A 21,329-nucleotide genomic window follows, 5' to 3' on the forward strand; every position below is an offset into this window, starting at 1 on the left:
CAGAAATTGTAAGTTCCTGAGCCATACTATTATTGAAATGTAGATTGGTTGGTAAAGCACTAAGGGACGAAGACAATAATGAATACTCCATACTAATAATGCTGACTAGCTTATGTTGCTCTACCATTAACTTTGCAAACACAGTTTTTTACCTATAACCTTTTTGTTTTTTTAATGATCCATGAGGAAATGTACAGTAGGAAGATAGATCAGCTCATTGAATGGTGCATAACAACAACCTTGCACTCAACGTTAGCAAAACCAAGGAGCTAATTGTGGACTTCAGGAGGAATCAGGAGAACACGACCCAGTCCTCCTTGATGGAATTAGCAGTGGAGAGGGTCAAGAACTTCAAATTCTGGGTGTCAACAACTCTGAGGATCTGTTTTGGATCTGTCCTGCAATCACGAAGAAGGCTCGCCAGCAGCTATACTTCATGAAGAGTTTCAGGATATTTGGTACATCACCAAAGACTCTTGAAAAGTTCCACAGGTGTTACTGTGGAGAGCATTTTGTCTGGTTGCATCACTGTCTGGTGCAAAGGTGCCGATGCACAGGACAGGAGAAAATACCGAAGTGTTGTTAATTCCGCCAGCGACATCACAGGCACCAGTCTTCACTACATCAAGGACATCTCCAAGAGGCGGTGTCTTAAGAAAGCAGCCTCTATCTCCAAGAACCCCAATGCCAAAGCCAAGCGCTCTTCACACTGCCACCATCAGGAAAATGGTACGAGAGCCTGAAGATGAGCACCCAGCAGTACAAGGACAGCTTCAATATGCCATCAATTTTTGAATGGAAAATGAACCACAAGCACGACATCATTTTATCCGACCCCTCACATCATTTATTTATTTTTGGAAATAGAACTATTTGCACTATGACACGCTGCTGGACAAAAACACATTTTGTGACATGTTCCTGACAATATCGTTCTGATTCTGACTTTGTCACAGTGAAAATAGCAAGCAAAAGGCATGCTCTTTCACAGATAAGACTGAAGCCTGCCATCTCATCACCTCCAGTTGTGAATGTATTGGAGGATTAAACTCCCAACAGGAGGAGATAGCTCAAGGAACTTTCCCTTCCACAATGCTGGCAGGGCTCAAGACATTCACACAAGGCCAAAGGATTTATAATCCCATTTAGTTAGAAGTGACAAGTAGGAAGTCCATCTTAGATTCCACCCACAATCCTCCTCATTACTAAATCCAGCCTCCAGTTATTTCAATTTGTTCCTTATGATAGCAAGAATTGGCTGATGGCGATGGATACAGAAGATTATGGAGCCTGATAATGTCGAAAACCGCCCTTGTATTACTTTGTTCAAAAATTCCAGGATAAATCCACCGAGGAAGTGTATTCTAAACCAATAACAATGTGATGCAAATTGTTATGGACAATATCAAGAAGTGGCACTTACTCATCAATATTTTGCTCACCAAAACCCATTTTGGTTTTGGATGTATTGATTTAATTTTTTTCACTATACTCTGGAGGGGCGGGGGGGGGGTACTAGAAGATTGGAAAAGAGCCAATGTGGCTCCTTTGTTCAAGAAAGGAGAAAGGCAGAAGACAAGAGTCTAGAGCCAATAATCAAAGAGAAAACAGGTAATCATTTAGGAAAATGGATCATAATTAAATCTAATCAATGTTTCCATAAGTATACAGAGTAAATATGTAATTGTGGGAACAATAAGAGACCTATTGTCATCAATGTGTTTATGTGTGGAGATGGGCAGTCTGAAATTAATATTTCTTATCTGTATTCACATTGGAGAAACACATTAATGCTAGGAAATTGCTGACAATTTTTGATGTCACAAAAAGGGAGGTGTGGGGGGGTTTTGAGCCACTTAAAGGTGGATAAATCACCAGAGCCTGATCAAATATAACATCAGACGTTGTGGGAACTGGCAGGGATATCTGTAGCAGCACTAGCCGTGGGTGAGGCAGCAATAGATTGGAAGGAGGTTTGTGTTGTGGCTTTAAGATGGGCTGCAAGGACAAGCTGGAGATTTACAGATCAGTCAACCTATCATGAGTGGTGGGTAAATTACAGGAATGGATTTGCCTAGACTTGGAAAAGCAAAGGCTGATTAGAACCATTGTGGATGGAAAATCACATGTAGAGGATTGACAAGGACAAGGTTGGTCTTGGACATTAATCTAGAGGATTAATAAGGACAAGGTTGTCCATATGGATCTCAGCAAAGTTTTAACAAGGGCCGAATGATAGACTGGTTTGGAAGATAAGGCCAGTTAGATACAAAATTGGCCAAAATTGGTCAGAGGGTGGTAATGGAAGGATGTTTTTCAGATTGGGGGGCCTCAACAAATGGTGCACTGCAGAGATCAGCAATAGATTCACTGCTACGTCATATATATTAGTGATTTAGTTAAGAATGTAGGTGACATGATCAGTATGTTTGTGGATGACACCAAAATTGGTAGGAAGAAGGATAGGACAGGATCTAGATCAGTGATTTTCAAACTTTTTTTCCACTCACATACCACCTTAAGTAATCTCTTACTAATCACAGAGCACCTATGGCATAGGGATTTCTTAAGGTGGTATGTGAGTGGAAAGAAAAAGTTTGAAAATCACTGGTGTAGAAGATTATTGTATGTTAAAACAGGATACAGATTTGATGCAGAGTTGGGCAGAGAAAAGGGAGATGGAGATCTATCTGAAAAATTGTAAATTGATGCACTTTTGAAGGTCAAACTTGAAAACAGTGTAGTTGTTAATAGGAGAATTCTTAGCAATATGGAGGATCAGAGGGATCTTGGTGTCCAACTCCCTAGATCCCTCAAGGTTGTTACATAAGTTGATAGTATGGACGAACATGTTTTAATCCAGCTCTCTGTGAAGAGTATCAAAAATATGGTTAAAATCTTAAAAATAAGAATTTTTCACTAAAAAAAATGACAAAATAAGTACTAAGAAACAAAGGCAGCTGAAAACAAAAATTGAGGAAGTTTCTACTCAGCCGGGAACATCGAGTGAAAGCCTGAAAGGGAGAGGCATAAGGGTGGCCTCAGGACTGGTGGACCCCAGCAGAGCTGGGGAGTTGGGACAAAAACTAAATATTATCCTGTAGAAAATGGAAAACTTGAGTAATCAATTTGCAGGCGTCGGAAATGTAATGAGAGACATGACTGAAAGGATGACTGAAATTAAAGAAATCATTGAAGACTTAATGGAAAGAATGAACCTAGATGGTAAAAGCACAGGATAAGTTAAAAGGTTTGGAGAAAGATGTGAGAAATGGGAGTTGGTCAAACAAAGTCTGCTGGACAAAATTGACCACATGGAGAATTTTAGCAGACAAAATAATGTTTGAATTATCGGACTGAAAGAAAAGGGATATTTGTAGCAGCACTAGCTGTCATGATAATGAATATGTATGAGATGTACCGGAAGTCACGTGGTATGAGGGAGAGATAAGAACACAAGCAGGAGAACAAAGGAAACCAGAGAATAAAAAAGACACTGAGAAGTTTACCTGATAAGACTTGTGTTTAATGTTTTATTAACTTCACATTTCGGGCCACAAATGTGACATTGGCGACGAGGATGAAATAAGCTTGAAGAAAATTAAAGACTAAACAAGATTACAGAGGATTACAGACAACTTCAAGGTGATAAGAATTTTCTCTTTGTCTCAGTACTTTTGGGGCTGGAATATTTCCTCATGGCTGGTGCAAACAGTGACTTTCTAACACATAGTGGAATTGCTCATTTTGACCCGACTGGTGATGCAAGCACTGTAAGTGTGAAGTGGAATGCATGGATGGAAGAATTTGAATCCTACGCCGACAGTCGTGGCCTATTGCTAGATACCGGTACAGTTGAACAAAAAGCGCAGAGAAGGGCGTTACTTCTTTTCACCGCAGGACCCTCAGTTCGGGAAACATTTAAGACTCTTTTGAATACTGGAAGAAAGGATGAGTACCGGAAAGCGGTAGATGCATTAAATGCACACTATGTAGTGACACCGAATGCTACATTTCAAAGTCATTTGTTTCGGAGAACAAGACAAGAAGATGGCCAGACAATTGCTCAGTACGTGACGAGACTACGCCAGCTAGCTGTTGGATGCAATTACATGCCAGCTGATTTGGACAACCAATTACTGGATCAAGTCGTACAGCACTGCAGATCAGATAAACTCAGAAGACGTCTACTGGAAAGAGGGAGTGAGTTGGAACTCACCGATGCTTTAACCATTTGCTGCTGCATTAGAGGCTGATGAAGGGCAACTTCATACCATGACCCTGAAAGACAACTCAAGCCAGCAAATTAAGAGGCTCTCACATCGCCATAATCAGCTAAGATATACGTCGACACAGGACGTGGAGTGTTATCGATGTGGAAACCGAGGTCACTTTGGAAAAGACCCATATTGCCCGGCCAAAGGCAAAGTTTGCAGAAAGTGTGGAGGTAAGGACCACTATGCAAAGAAGTGCAAAAGCAAGTCCAATGCAGACCAGAAGAGGAAGAGTACAACTTCCAAAGGCAAAGCCTGGGGGAAAGGAAAGTATCCTGGAAAGAAAGATACCATTCGCCAGATAAACGGTGACGATGATGATACCCAGGAGGAACAGAGTTGTTACCAATTTACGTTGAATGAAGTACATCATGAGAAAGTCCCAGTGATCATTGGTGGAGTGACAGTTCAGGTCATTGTAGACTCAGGCAGTGACAGTAATGTGATTGATCGACATTTATGGGAGAAGTTGAAAAGGAAAAAGATTATCTGTACCTTAAAGAAGTGTTCCAAGAAACTGTATCCATACACAGCAACCAAGCCATTGCAGACCATTGGATGTTTTACTGCAACTGTTGAAGCTGGAGTTAAGTACACCGAAGCAGAGTTTATGGTCATAGAAGAGAGGGGAGAACCATTGCTGAGTAGAAGCACAGCGCAAGACCTGGCAATACTTCATATTGGAGCTTGTGTCAATTCAATTCAGTCATACCAGGATATGAAGCAAGATTCCCCGCAGTCTTCCAAGGAGTAGGAAAGCTAAAAGGTCGACAATTGAAGCTAGCGGTAGATGAAACGGTCAAACCCAAGGCACAACCAATGCGCCGAACTCCGTTTGGACTTCGTGGGAAAGTCGAAGCCAAAATTAAAGAATTGATCGAACAAGACATTATTGAACCGGTGGAACATTCGACACAATGGGTCAGCCCAGTAGTGATTGTGCCCAAACCAAAGGGTGACATAAGACTATGTGTTGACATGAGAATGGCCAATGAAGCTATAATTAGAGAACGACACCCTATACCAACAGTGGAGGAAGTACTTCAAGAACTAACTACCAGTAAGGTATTCTCAAAAATTGATCTGAAATGGGGCTATCATCAATTAGAGCTGGATCCAGGTTCCCGAGATGTGACAACATTTGTGACTCACTGTGGATTGTATCGTTACAAGAGACTATCATTTGGAATTAATGCAGCTTCGGAGATCTACCAGTATGAAATCCATCGAGTGATTCAAGGCATTCCTGGAGTTGCCAACATTTCTGACGACATCATAGTCCATGCACCAACGAAGGAAGAGCATGACAAACAGTTGAGGCGTGTACTATCTAGACTACAGGAGGCAGGCCTTACCGTGAATGGAAACAAGTGCCAGTTCGGTGTGTCAGAAATGGACTTCATGGGACACAGACTTACACGGGAAGGACTAAACCCTGCAGAGGCCAAGGTGAAAGCTATTGAACAGGCACGTGCACCTCAGAACGCAACAGAGGTGAGGAGTTTCCTAGGATTGGTCAATTTTTGTGCAAAGTTCATTCCTAATTTCGCTACAGTAGCAGAACCACTAAGGAAACTAACCAGGAAAGGTGTACCATTTCATTTTGGATCAGAGCAGAAGAAAGCGTTCACAGCGATGAAGCAAAGCCTGACAGATGCAAAAACTCTTGGATATTACGATCCGGCGGCATCAACCAAAGTCATAGCGGATGCCAGCCCGGTTGGTTTAGGAGCCGTATTGGTCCAGATGCATGATGGAGGACCAAGAATCATTGCCAAGTGTACTCACAAGGCTTACATTCCCATTAGAGACGAACTTTGTTGCATCGGACAGTGTGTATTAAGAGGTTGCAGATTGGCAAAGATTGAGACCGAAGATCGTATCCTTAGCGCATGAAGGACACCTAGGTATTGTTGGTACCAAGCAAAACCTCAGGACCAAGGTATGGTGGCCAAGTTGTGATAAAGACGCAGAGAAATTTGTTAAAACTTGTCACGGATGTCAAATCACAAGTAGGAGAAATCCGCCAGAACCGATCCGGAGTACGCAACTTCCGACAGGACCATGGATCGACGTAGCTGTTGATTTTCTTGGACCTTTACCGACGGGTGAATCAATTATGGTAGTGATAGATTACTACAGCAGATACTATGAGTACATGGTGTTGAAGTCCACAACCACTGAAAAAACAATACAAGCGTTAGCAGAGATATTCGCAAGATATGGATTACCTGTTACATTATACTCTGACAATGGTCCACAGTTCATTTCAGAGACATTTGCAGAATACATGAGGACCACAGGTATCCACCATCATAAAGTAACTCCGAAATGGCCGCAAGCCAACGGAGAAGTAGAGAGACAAAATCAGTCCATTGAAAAACGATTGAGGATTGCACACGCAGAAGGACAAAATTGGCGAGAAGCATTGCTATCTTATGTGGCTGTCTATCGAGCAACGCCTCATGCAACCACTGGAAAAAGTCCTGCAGAAGCATTTTTTGGGAGAAAAATCCACACCAAAATGCCAGAAATAAAGGAAATCCGAGACGACCAGGAGATGAGGGACCACGATGCTGAAAAGAAAGGTGCAGCAAAGCTGTACACAGATTCGAAACGTGGAGCCAAGTACTCAGACATCATGCCAGGAGATAATGTTCTAGTGAGGCATGAAACTGGTGGTAAGCTAGACACACCTTATTACCATCAACCCTATACTGTCGTATCCAGAAGTGGCAGTATGGTGACAGTCAAGTCTCCGACTGGAGTCCTGTATAAGAGAAATGTATCAGGTGTAAAAAGGTACCAGTCCAGAGATACATCGAGTGAAGAGGTTGAAAGGCCAATACGAGATGCTGAAACTAAGAGACCTGATGATGTTCCAGAGACAGTTACCAGCACTCCTGATGAAGTGACTAGAGCGCCAGAAACACCCGAAGCCGTGGCGAGCAGTATTTCCGACGCTGAGAGTGAACAACCGAGAAGCGACGACAATATCGCAGGCAGGCCGAAACGAAACCGGAAAGTGCCCAAATGATACGAAGACTTTGTGCCATAGTTTTAATAAGAACTTTGGGACAGTATTTTAATCTTATATCATAAAGTGCATGTATGAGTGCTGTAGGAAGTAAATTTTATGTAGTTGAGTTATAGTATTACCATTAGTTACGATGTTTGTAGGTTTCCGAGGGATATTGGTAAGTGAAAGTAAATTTTATTTCTGATTAAAGGAGGGATGTCATGATAATGAATATGTATGAGATGTACCGAAAGTCACGTGGTATGAGGGAGAGATAAGAACACAAGCAGGAGAACAAAGGAAACCAGAGAATAAAAAAGACACTGAGAAGTTTACCTGATAAGACTTGTGTTTAATGTTTTATTAACTTCACATTTCGGGCCACAAATGTGACACTAGCCAAAATGTTTCTTTGAAACACGGATCCCATAAGTGCTGGGAGAAGACAAAATTCATAGAAAAATTACATATTGAAAGAGCTCACTGGACTCTCGAACCCAGGAGAGCCGGCAATCAGCGACCATGACTTTAAGTTACCGGGAATGGAAGGCAATTCTGAAAGCAGCTTATGAATACTCTAAGCAAAATAATGGCCCGTCCAAGAGTGACCATGAAAAAGTGCTATTTTTCCAAGATTTTAGTCCCACTTGGATTAACCAAAGGAAGGAGTTTGATGATGCAATAAGACAATTACATTCCAAAAACTTGAAATATTTGATGACATACCCTGTAACTCCGAGGGTTGAAGTAGCCGAGAGTAATCAATGATTTTTCAAGACTAAGAACCAGGTGGAAGACTTTCTGAGAGGTTTATGAAAAGACTAATGTTGTCAAAGAAGAAGAGTGTGAGGAATGTTTACAAAAGGACTAAGTAAAATTTGTATTGTTTTTTAAAAACATCTTGTATTTATTGTTGAAAAATAAATTTTATTGAAATATTCACAGAGCTCAGCAATGAGTGAAAACGTGGGAAAGTAGTAGCAGGATGGAGACTCTGATCTAAGGGGGAGAATGGTGCTCAGAAAGGAGCATCAATAAAACAAGGAGCGAAAGGGAGGGGTTCTTCTTCCTTAAAGGATTCTGTGGGCTTTGGGGGTTTCCTGTTTATGTCACGGTCGTGGCAGGGTCTTCGTATGTTTTTTTTAAAGAATCAAAAAGGTATTTTTGTAAAATAATATTTGTTTAAAAAAAATCAATATGGATAGAACACTAAAATTTATTAGTCTTAATGTGAATGGGATAAATGGGATAGTGAAGAAGAAACTGGTCTTGGCCCAGCTAAAAAAAGTTAAAGGCAGATATAGTTTTTCTACAAAAAAAGCATCTTATTAAATCGGAACATGGGTGGAACAAGTAATATCATCTACATTTGACTCAAAAGCAAGAGGAGAAGTGATTCTAATTAATAAGAATATACCAATAATAATAGAAGAGACACTGACTGGCAAAGCTGGAAGATTTATAATGACACATTGTAAAATTTATGCAGAACCATGGACTTTTATGAACACCTTGACAGCAAATTATGATGTCGAAGCCTTTATGAAAGCTATCTTTTTAAAAACAGTAGCAGGAAGACAAAATAGACAGGTCGGAGGAGATTTCAATTTCTGTCTAGATCCAATATTGGATAAATCAGCTAGAACAAGGGCAAAAGCTGCAAAAATGACACTATCATTTATGAAGGATTTAAATTTGATTGATATATGGACGCTGATTAACCCCATAGAAAGAGACTATTCGTTCCACTCAAGGGTACGACTCACAAACAAGGACTGATTTGTTTTTAATGTCTGCCCAGTTAAAATGTAGTAAAAACAGAATATTTGCTGAGACTTTTATCAGATAATTCGCCATTAATGGAATAATGCGATAATGGAAAACAAGAAAGTGTGTACAGGTGGTGTCTCAATGCCACACTGTTGAAAAGGAAAGACTATTGTGAGTATTAAGAGATGAAGAAAACTATTTTGTGAAGCTAATCTTCCTTCTACTGATATTAGCTTTTAAATATGGGATATGCTAAAAGCTTATCTAAGAGGACTAATTATTTCTTATCCAAAAAATCTTAAGAGAGAATATGCTACAGAGCTGGATGGTTTAGAGAAAAGACATAACAAAATTGGAAAAAAGAATATCAGAGAACAGGGTTACAAGAAAAATATAAATTATTAGAGAATCTTTGGCTTAGCTTCGCGGACGAAGATTTATGGAAAGGGTAAAAGTCCACGTCAGCTGCAGGCTCGTTTGTGGCTGACAAGTCCGATGCGGGACAGGCAGACACGGTTGCAGTGGCTGCAGGGGAAAATTGGTTGGTTGGGGTCGGGTGTTGGGTTTTTCCTCCTTTGCCTTTTGTTGGTGAGGTGAGAATAAAAAATTGAAATATAACACATTACAAAGGTATAAAATGAAAAACAAAACTATATTAAAAACCAAACAAAAATATTGTGAATTAGGAGAATGAGCTGTTACGAGTCCAGAGGACCCCAAAAGCCATCAGCAATAGATATGCACCATGACAAAGGGTTAATTTTAAAAAGTTGCTTTTAATTATCTTTAAACATGAAAATAGAATCAAACTTTAACTTATCTCTATTAACTCATGTAACCTCCTTAACCCCTTTCTAATTCTAAACGCATGTGTGTGTAAGTTCAGCAAAGTTCTTTGGTTCACAGTCCAATCTCACTGGTTGCAGATAATTCTTGTACTGTGCACAGTATTAATGTGCACATTAATAAAGTTCACCAGGCTTTGGTGCTTAACAGGTAAATGGTTAGCACTCAGAAGAGTTCTTTTTTTTTCAGAGAGAGAGGTCTATTTTTTGTTCCAGGACATCCACCACAGAGTTCCTTTCTGTTTCTCTTATTCCAAGAGAAGCACCAGACAGCGAGTCCTCTCCTTTGACCAGACCGTCTTCCAAAGCTTGCCAGCTTGTCCCTCTGGAACCGATGTCTGTGTCTCTCCTCTGTGTCTCTCACCCTCTCCTCTCTGAGAGCAAAGCCTCTTTTTTTTCTGCTCTCTGCCTGCAAAGTTCTGTTTTCTAGACAAAGCTGCTACTGGCTGTTGTTACATTTGTTGCCTTTTGCAAATGACAGTCCATCATGAGTCTGAGGACTCTTGCAAAAGCTCCTGAAAAAATTCTGTGTTTTAAAGTGTTTGTGTGTGACTTGCTCCAACAAACCTTTCCCAATTTATCTCCCAAACACCTCTACATACAGGGTGCATAGAATTTTATCTTGGCAGATAAAGGCAGAGGAGTTATCTAGAATGATAAATGCAATAAAAACAGAGGCAGATATTATAAGATATTATCAAAAAGAAATAAATAATACTTTAAGACAATATTATATGAAACTATATGAATCAGAATTATTAGGATTTGAAAATGAGATGGATGAATTTTTAGGAAATATGGAACTTCAAAAATTTGAAGATAGAGAACAAAGTGATTTAGATGCCCCTTTCATGAGAAAAAAATCAAAAAAGTTTTGGGTACTTTGCAAGCTAACAAATCTCTGGTGGATGATGGGTTTCCTCCTGAGTTCTACAGACAATTTAAAGATTTATTGATACCTCTTATGATGGATTTTTGGACCAAGTGGTGGACCCATATCTTTCTCAACTGCTAAAATTACAGAGCAACTGAAGGAAAGTACAGACCCATTAAAAACTTCACCATAGAGAACTATATCACTCTTGAATGATGAGTATAAAATATTGGTAAAGGCACTAGCTCATAAATTGGGACAATATCTACCAAAATTAATAGACCGGGTGGGATTTGTCAAAGAAAGCCATTCTTCAAATAGTCCAAGTAGACTACATTGTGTGCTGAAGGGTCTGTACTGTTCTTTGTTCCATGCTCCAAGTGTGAAGTGATGCACTTTGGCAAGTTGAACCAGGGCAGGACATACTGTATACAGTAAATAACAGTCATGTAAGTGTTAAAGAAAAGAGTGATCAAAGGGTTTATGATGTCATGAAAGTGGCAAAACAGGAAGACAAAGTAATAAAGATGGTATGTTCCATGCTTTCTTTCATCAGATGTGGGGCTGGGTACAAGAATTGGGACATCACACTATAGATGTACAGAATGTTGGTGAGACTGGGTCTGTAACACCGTGCATAGTTCTGCTCGCCATACGATTGAAACAATGTAATTAAGGTGGAGGGGATATAGAAAACATTCACAAGGATGTTGTTGACATTGGCAAACTTGAACTATCAGGTGAGCCTGGGTAGGCTGGGACTGTTGCTCCTTCATGAAGGAGGCTGAGGTTTATCAAACCATGAGGCTGTGGCTTAGGTTGGATAAGGTTTTCTCCAGGCAGAGGAATCTAACACAAGATGGCATAGGTTTAAGGGAAGAGGGTAAAGATGTAAAGAGAAGCAAATTACACACACACAGGAAGTGGAGATATATAGAACGAGGAAGTGGTAGAGGTGGGTATCATTACAATGTTTAAAATATATTTGGACATGTTTATGTATCCAAAAATTTTAGAGGGATATGGGCCAAATGCAGGGAACTAGATTAGCTCAGGAAGGTACCTTGGCCAGCATGAATGAGTTGGGCTGACTCTGATGTCGTTTTATACTTGACAATTTTGCTTGAATGCTTTGAACATATACAGGGACAGTTCTTAGAGTGAAGCCTCAAATTGTCATGTATTTAAATTCACATTTGACAAGGTGTCGCATTGGAGGTTGGTGCTTAAATTAAAAACCCGTGTTATTGGGGGAACTGTGTTAGAATGGATTTTAAAAACTGGCTATCTAATAGTAAACAGAGTTGAAATAAATGGATTTTTTTTAATGGAAGAAGGTAACCAGTGGTGTACTTTGCCACTCACTATTTGTATTAAAGATCTGGAGGAAGGAACAATGTGCAAGTTTCCAAATTTTCTGATGATATGAAAATATGTGAAAGGACATGATGTGACAAAGATACTGTGATTCTGTAACAGAATATAAATGAATAAATTGATTGGGCAATAACAGGGAAATGCGGCATAATGTGGGGAAGTTTGAGGGTTATGCATTTGGGTAAGAGAAATCAAAACGCAGATTCTTATCTAAATGCAGAGAAACTAAAAATGAGTGAAATACAGAGGAATTAGTGTTCTAGTGCATGAATTAAGAAAAGCTAGCAGGTAGGTGTAATGATTAGTTAAGGTGGCAAATTATATTTTGATTGTCATTGCAAAGGGGTTAGAATTGAAAAATATGGAGGATTTGTTGAAACTGCACAGGGTGAAGTCTCTCTTGGAATACTGTCTATAGTTTTGGCCCCTTACCTAAAAAAAGGAACATAGTAAAACCCCCAGTATCCGGCACCAGTGGGGATTGGGAGATGCTGGATAAGAGAAAATTCCACTTGCTTGAGATTGCATTTTGCATGATTGGTGAACTGACCTCCAGGGAGTGCCAATTTCAAATTTTCATATTTTCTACCAATGTTTTTTTTCTGCCAATTGCTTGAGGCTGATGGTTCCATGAATTCTGGATAACAGGGGTTTTTACTGCAGTAACTTTGGAAACAGTACAAATGAGATTCACCAGGCTAATTCCTGGGATAAGAAGTTGTCCTTCCAAGGAAAACTAAATTGTTTGCACCTATATTCCTTGGAGAAGAATGAGGGGTGGCCTTAATCAAATAGGTACATCCTAAGGAGGCTTGATGAAGTAGAGGTTTTTACTCGTGGAAGAGTCATGAACCTGAAGCCATAACTACGAGGAACAATCATTTAAAGCTGAGGAATGGATGAAATTCTTCTCAAAGAGGAGGGATGAACCTTTAGAATTCTCTACCCCAATGGCCAGTGGAAGCTGGATCAATAGAAGTATTTGTAGTGCTGGTGAATAGATATATTTGATAGATTGAAGAATAAAGGGGTGAAAAGAAATGACAGAAAGAGGAGTTGAGACCAGCATAGATCAGCCCTGATCATATTGAAAGGCAGGCAGGCTGGAAAGGCCAATAGTCAATTCCTGCTCGTCTTCTGCTTTTGAGTTCAGCAACAAAGCAAATGATTCCTGTATGGTAGCCTGACCTGAAATTCAACAAGACCGGTCACATGAATTCTACCTCCAAGAACAGGTGATGACAATGAGAAATTCACCTCTTAACATCCCAAAGACATTTCATAGTTACAAGACACAGTTCAATTACGTGATGGGAATCTGTCTAATTTGTCTGAATAAATACAGTTCCGAGATGGTGACTCCCAAGAACTTAAATTTGCTCACCCTCTCCACCTGTGATTCCCCCAATGAGCACTGGATCATATACCTCTGGTTTTCCTTTTCTGAAGACAGCAATCCGCTCTTTGGTTTTGATAACATTTGAGTGCAAGGTTGTTGTTGCACCATTCCGCCAAGCTTTTGTCTCTGTCCTGTATGTTGACTCATCCCCTTCCTCTATATAACCCACTACCCTGGTATCATCACCAAATTTGTAGATGGTGCTATTGTCGTACCGAGCCACACAGTCATAGGTGTGAAGAGAGTAGGGTAGGGGCTAAGAACACAGCCCTGTGGTGCTCCAGTACTGATCTTCACTGATTGTGGTCAGGAGGTGAGGAAATCCATGATCCAATTACATAGTGGGGTGTAAACTCCTAGTCTTGGAGTTTGCTGATTAATTTTATGGGGCTGATGATGTTAAATGCAGAACTGTAGTCAATAAAGAGCATCCTGATGTATGCATCTTTGCTGTCCAGGTGTTCTAGGGCTTTGAGTGGAGCCAGTGAGATGGCATCTGCCGTAGACCTGTTGCTATGACATGGAATGTATCCACCACCACTCAGACAGGAGGTGATAGCTTCCACACCAGCCTCTCAAAACATTTCATCACAAGTGCTTCTGATTGATAGTCATTAAGGCAGGTAACTATGTTCTATATATAATTAACACCTGTTAGAAACAGGTGGGTTCCATGCCCTGCCAGAGTGAGATGCTGGAGATATCCATGAATACATTGGAAAGTTGGTCAGCACAGATTTTTAATACTCGGCCAGGTACTCCATCTGGATTGGATGCTTTCCTCAGATTCACTCTCCTGAAGGCAGCTTGAACATCATCCTCAGATATGAACAGGATAAGATCATCAGGGGACATGGATGTGTGGAGGGGTGGGTCTTCACTGTTACTATGGTCAAATTGGGTGTAGAAGGCATTGAGTTCCACTGGGAGTGAAGCTTTGCCATCTACTACTCCACCGGATTTGATTTTGTAGCAGGTTATGGCAATTTAGGCCATGCACTGCTTTTAGGTGTCCCTTGTGTTCCACTTTCATCTGGAATCTCCAATTCACCTAGTAGATAGCGTTTCATAGGTCATACCTGCTCCTTCTCAATTGATCTGGATCACCTGCCTTAAATGTCTGTGATCTGGCTCTCAGCAGGTTCCGGATTTCATTGTTTATCCAGAGCTTCTGGTTGGGTAAAATCCTGAATGATTTCATCCACAGCTATTTTGATATAGTCTGTGACCCTGGTGTAATAGTTCAGATCCTCAGATGAGTCCTTGAACACCACCCAATCTGCTGACTAGAGGAAGTCCTGTAACTATTCTACAGCTTCCTGTGACCACCTTCTATCTGTTCTGACATTTTAACTTTATTAGTATATTGACCACAAAGCATATGTTTTGGTTAGTCCAAACCAGATTCAGCACCAGAACGAGTGCTAGAGCAGGGCTTTAGGAGGGTGGAGGGTTGGTACAGACCGACCATCATAAGCTCACTTCGGGGGAGGGGGTTTGCTAGTGGTGCCTTTGTGCTGAGCGGATGTAAACCTCCTTCACCCTCTGACATAGCAGCTGAAAGTGCTGCTTTTATTGCTTGGAGACTCACTAGTGTGCCTCAAGCTAGATGCCACTGAGGCTTGAGGCATGCTAGTGACGTGGGTGGAAGTGGGGGTGAATTTGACAGCGAGCGACTGCCGTGAGCACATGGGGGTCAATGCCCATGAATTAGATGGAAATTATCAAGAGTAGTGCATACTATTTTGCTCCATAATACATACATATGAACAGCACCTCTCTCATCTACAAAATCGCAACGCCTTTACAACGCCAGCTATCAGGACCAGGTTCTAATCCTGCACTGTCTGTAAGGAGTTTATGCATTCTCCCTGTATCTGTGAGGGTTTTCCCTGGGGACTCTGGTTTCCTCCCACCATTTGAAACGTACTGGGGGTTGTGGGTTAACTGGGTGTAAATTGGGCAGCACGGACTCATGGGCCGAAATGGCCTGTTACTGTGCTGTATTTCTCCCTGTCTGTGAAAAAAAATGAAATAAATAGGTCATAATTCGGGTAAATATCATAGCCTATTTAACCATTTATTTAATTATTTATTTGCAAACCCAAAAAAAATAATATATTGATACTCATAGACAGTGCACTCATTCAAATTCATATACACCTTCATCCTATTGCTCTTTCTGCCTTCAGACAACATTTGACAAAGCACTATATCAAAATTAAATAACAATGGACTTTTTAGTTTTGGATCAGAAGAGAATGGGAAGTAGGTAATAAAACTTGGATCAAACTCTCCTGCATTCAACTTGGTCACGTTCGAAGGTAAAAACCTTTTTGGGTGGTTCTATTTCCATTAAACTCAGGTTTATTTCTATTCGGAAATATAGAAGGGAAAAGACCCAAATTAAAATTGTCAATATATCAAATGAAGTTTGTTAAAATAGCATTGGCAGTAGCAGTTCAGTGACTTGGAAACTGGACTCATTTAGATGGAATGCAGAAATTCCAAGCTGTATTCCTTAAGAGAAAATTATGGTTCATCTAATTTGAGTAATAAATATCCTACATTTTTGCAATTTGAAGCCCATATACACTACTTTTAGGTATAAATGTTTTCCAGCCTCTTAAGACCTGTGCTAACCTTCTTTCTTAAGTGAAAAATGATCAGATAAAATATGTTTATTTCCAGTGTGTTGGGGAGTGATGCTCTGGGCAATCCACGGAACTATACTGTTTCTTTCTCTTTTCCTTCTTTCTCGACTATATATCATTTTCTACACATATATATATATATATATATATATTACTCTTTATGCAGGGGAGAGGAGTGAGGGGTTCGGAGAGGGAGGGAAGGGGAGGGGCTATAGCCATCATGTAACAAATGAAAATTTCTTCAATTTAAACACTCATTTTATTGTATAATGATTAATCAATTACATATATGGAAAAAACTTTTAAATAAATATAAAAAAACCTCTTGGATTAGACGTGAGTTATCAGTCACTTACAGTTTATCCATAGTAAAAGCTGGTTAAAGTAACTTGTGGAAATAAACTGATGCTTATAGACAATATCACTTATTCTTGTCTAGTTCTAACTGATATTTGGCAACCACCTATGCAGGTGATTTGAAGGCATTTCAGTATCTATGTGTCTTTTTAAAAAAATATTACTGCTTATTATATTTGTTTCTGTCTTGGCCTTAGCTTTGATCTTTGTGTGCTACTTTTCTTGCATTGTGACTTATTGGGATGAACCATTTCTGGGGCTAATCAGTTGCACTTTATAGGGACCCATCCAATATTGATTCAACGGAACAAAAAAAAACATATTTATTCTACAAATTCATACCATTTCCTGCTCCATTCACACCCCCAAACCCAACTTTATGCTTTGAATTACTATGCAGGCTGTGAAGACAGAATTTCACCTCACAGCCTCAAGTTGTAGTCCAGAGTTTTTACACAGTAAATGGTGCAACTCTGGAGAGCACTGCAGGACAGAGAGTCACCCAGGGTCACAGCTACATGGATCCCTGAAAATGGCAACACAGCTTCTCAGGGTGACAAAGAAGGCTTTTGATATGCTTGCCTTCATCAGTTAACGTTAAGAGTACAGGAGTTGGGATGTCATGTTACAGCTGTACTAGAGGGTAATGAGACCACATGTGCACAGTTCTGATTACTCAGCCACAGGAAGGATGTCACTAAGCTCAAAAGCATGCAGAAAAGCATATTATCAGGACTAGAGTGCTAAAGTTATAAGTATCGGCTTGGAGAATATTCCCTGGACTATAGAAAGCTTAAGGATATATAACGTCATGAGGAGCATAGATAAGGTGAATAATTATCATTATTTTATCCAGGGTAGGGGAGTATAAAAGAAGAGGGGACATGTTTAAAGTGAGAGGGGAAAGATTTAAAAGTGTTCTGGTGGGAACCTTCATCACACAGAAAGTGGTGAGTATATGGAACAAACTGCCAGTGGAAGCTTCAGAGATGGGTATGATATAGATATTTAGATAGATGCCTGGATAGCATAGGTTTAGAGTAGTGGTTCTCAACCTTTTTCTTTCCACTCACCTACCACTTTAAGTCATCCCTATGCCACAAGTGCTCTGTGATTAGTAAAGGATTGCTTAAGGTGGTAGGTGAATGGGAAGGAAAGGTTGAGAATCACTGCACTAGACCCAATTGCTACTGAAATGTTTTGCTTGAGAAAAAATTGTCACTAGCCCATTTCCTTTGGAGTTATGAAACTGTGCACCTAATGAGTCAATTAGGTATGTTTAAAACAGTGGGTTTCAAACTTTTTCTTTCTACCTACAGACCACCTTAAGCAATCCCTTACTAATCACACAGCACCTATGGCATAGGAATTACTTAAAGTTGTCTGTGAGTGGAAAAAAAAAGTTGAGAACCACTGATTTAGAGGGATGTATGCCCTGTAAATAGTAAACATGGATGAGTTGGGAAGAAGGGCCTGTTACCATGCAGTATCACTCTATGGTTCCATGCCAAAAATATTACAAAACATCAATGGCACAGAAATAGACTATTGAGCTCAATGGATCACTGTAAATGCACGTGTCCCCTTGTGCCTTTATTCTCCTTTCTTCACCTATAACCATCTCTATATACTGTGAGGAATAAAACCTCTTTTTATACTGAGAAGTGATTTGAAGAAATGTTCAAAGATTTGGAAAATTAAGGTAGAGGAAACAAGCTTCTTTATTTTTCTCATGAGTTTCATTTCATCATGCAAGATTTTTTTTCAAACTCCAATCATCCAATTAATTGAATTTCAATCTCTTCCTTTGGATATATGGCCGGCCTGGCTTAGCACTTCACTTGGCTTGGATTGTTCTGCTGCATGTCACCTCAGGGAACGTTACTGTACAGTAGGAAGATTAATCTCCATATTCCCAAGAGAGTCACATCTTTGTTCACTTTATATGTTGAAGTTCACTAGGGTAAATAAATAGGCTAGCCTCATCTAAGTCAGCCTGTGGAGAAGCAGGCAGCAAAAAATTCTCTTGAGATCTCACAAACCAAGTATAGACAAATATATTTCAAAAAACATTGGTTGTAATTCCTAGTCACACAGAATCATATGAGACATCCCAGAATTCTTATTGGCTTCGTTTTAGTTGGAGCTTCCCCCTTTCTTCAGACTTCACTTGTATTAATCATTCATATACTGATTGGGAATTTTAACCAAAGGATGTATTATTGCTTACATGAAGGTTAGGGATGGCACAATGAGTAGGTAACAGTCCTCGAGGAACGAGCCAAACTTATCAGTTAACAACCAATGAAGGTTTAAGAATTAGCAGACAATTTCCACCCCATGGATTATGATCCAACTTCAGAAAAGTGAGTTGCATGTGTTTCTATTAGGCCTCCAGGCTGCTCCTGTGTTGAACATTAAAAGGAACTGAACCACATATGCACAGGGATTTAGATACATAACTGCAGTATTCAGTTTGTTATTCAGTGATTCTATTAGTCTAGGAGAAAAATATCATATAACCACACAGAAAAAGCAAGCCCAATGTAAAATTACATACTCATTTAGTTTGTTCAAGAAAATGTAGTTGGGTCAAATGGAATTTTAAAAAAATGAACCATTTGACTATGCGTTTATTTTGTCTTCTTGTGCACAAAAAGTGGTACAGCATGGAAGGACTGAAGTCAGATTAAGTGAAACTGAAAAAGCCGTGACAAAGGATGAGTATTTAATTATTGAAGAGAAATGAAAATAAAATGCAAGTTCAGTATTTTGTATTTATGCGTGTCGACACATTATTCTATAGCTTCTATGGTGATTTTTACTAATTTTTGGTACCAACTACTGATCTTGGATAGGGGAAGTAAGTAAGAAGAAGGATATCACTGAACATGAAGGCTCAGTATGAGATCGAATACAAAATAGGAGTCACTGGAAAAAAAGGACGCCCTGCACTGACGACAACAACCTTTGCCCTCCCGTTTATTTGATTTATTACGTGTGACTCATTTACTTCTGGTTTTTATTCTGTGATCATTTTGTCATTATATTAGCTTGAAAGGTAAAACTAATTATGAAAAAATGCACGACTCTGGAATGATTGTGTAATGCCAAGAAGACAAGACTCCACCATAGCACTATGTGGAGTGCAATGATGGGGGTATATGTGTGTGTGGGGTTTAATGACAGAAGTGCTGACATCTGTCATTTGTAAGTCTCCGGGTTCCACATTAGGCTGCACATGTGTAGACTCCAAAACTTATTGAGGTTTAAATTAAAACCAGCAAATTTTATCAGCAAGATTAACTCGAATAATTAACATCATGGTTAAAAAATTTCAAATAGCAGAACATTGATGTTACTTCAATAATTCTTTATATTTCAAAAACAAAATCTAAAGCAAATTAAGGTGAACCCAAAGGACCAATATTTTCTGATACAAATCGGAGGTTCAGACAGTGACGGAGCTAATAGAGCCACTGCCACACAGCACCAGAAACCCAGGCTCAATCTGACCTTGAGTGCTATCTGCGCGGAACATGCACGTACTCACAGGGTGACTGGGTGCTCTGGTTTCCTTCCATGACCCAAAGACAAGCAGGATGGTAATTTAATTGTAAATTACCTCTGATGTGTAGGTGAGTGGTAGAACTCAGGAGGTCCTGCAGCGCGTCCCCCCTCCCCCATACCGCCCATTACCCCCCAAACCCAGGTTTGTACTGATCGATCATCATCTACCCTGGATTTGTATGAATGAGTGGTTGATAATCACTATAGACCTGGGGTGGGGGGGGGAGGAGGAGGGGGGGGGAATGGCTGCAGGACCTGTTTCCATGATGTATACTTTGATGAAGGGGCTCAAGCCAGAAATGTTTGTTATGCAGGATATATTTACCTCAGATCTCACGAGAATAGCCACAGCAGCAAACCCCCCAGGAGGACAAACAATCTATTGTCAGGGTGGCAGTGAAGGACCTGAGTGAAGGTTTCCCATTTTCCCGGGACCTCTTCATCTGGAAGGTCAATGGAAGGCTGCAAATTTGAGGTGAAGAACATCTACTGCCTCCAGGACTTTGGATAACAGTCACTTTGATGTAACATTTAAGATTCTGGCGGGATGGCAGAGGATGCTCTGACTCTCCCTGGAGAAGGGGAACGTGGCTCCACTCTCACCATTTAAGGCACAGCTACTCTTCACCCTTCCAAAGCAGAAGGGACAAGAGTTAATAGTGCACATGTTCAATCCACGTGTGCCAGTCGTGGACGTGCTCAGCATCCTGGGCAATCTTGTCAAGGACACAGTGACCTGTGTGGATGGCAAATATACTTTTGGAATCTCGACCAGCAAACGCTAAGTGTTGGTGAAGCTAAAAGATGACAGAAATATGGCAATTGTCCATCCCTTCAGCGTTCACCATTGGAGGGAACTATGGGTATTTGGTCTAAACTGGACAGCCCAGATTGTGCAGGAACTGCAACGAACCTGGACATTAGGTGGCCCAATCCAATGCAGTCATCTGTAAGAACTGCAAGCAAGAAATCCACCAGACCAAGGACTGTGCAGAGAATGTGCTGCTATCACTGTATGAGTGGAAAGCAAGTCACCTTTACATAGCCTGCCCAAAAAGTGTAGCCACCTACGCGCAGGCAATAAGAGGGCAAACAGCCCATAACATCAAGGCCAACACCCCTCATCCTCGACTGCAAGAGAGAACCCGGCAGTGGCCATAACCAGGGGGGCGAATGAGGAGTCCCCAAGC

At 40.3% G+C, this 21,329-nt stretch overlaps 1 protein-coding gene across 20 annotated transcripts in view; it reads right to left on the reverse strand.

Moving 5' to 3' along the window:
• mctp1a (multiple C2 domains, transmembrane 1a) overlaps positions 1–21,329 on the reverse strand; it is a 534,415-nt gene that overhangs the window by 104,026 nt on the left and 409,060 nt on the right. The window contains exon 18 of one of the 20 annotated variants that reach the window (XM_069891585.1): positions 18,273–18,565. The exons of the other annotated variants lie outside the window; for them this stretch is intronic. Within the exon in view, the coding sequence (XP_069747686.1) occupies positions 18,506–18,565 (60 nt within the window). The 3' untranslated portion in view covers positions 18,273–18,505. Of the gene's footprint in view, positions 1–18,272; positions 18,566–21,329 lie in introns of those variants that run through there. 20 annotated transcript variants of the gene reach the window in all.

This window comes from Narcine bancroftii, chromosome 1, assembly GCF_036971445.1.
Source record: "Narcine bancroftii isolate sNarBan1 chromosome 1, sNarBan1.hap1, whole genome shotgun sequence".
NCBI classification, from domain to species: domain Eukaryota; kingdom Metazoa; phylum Chordata; class Chondrichthyes; order Torpediniformes; family Narcinidae; genus Narcine; species Narcine bancroftii.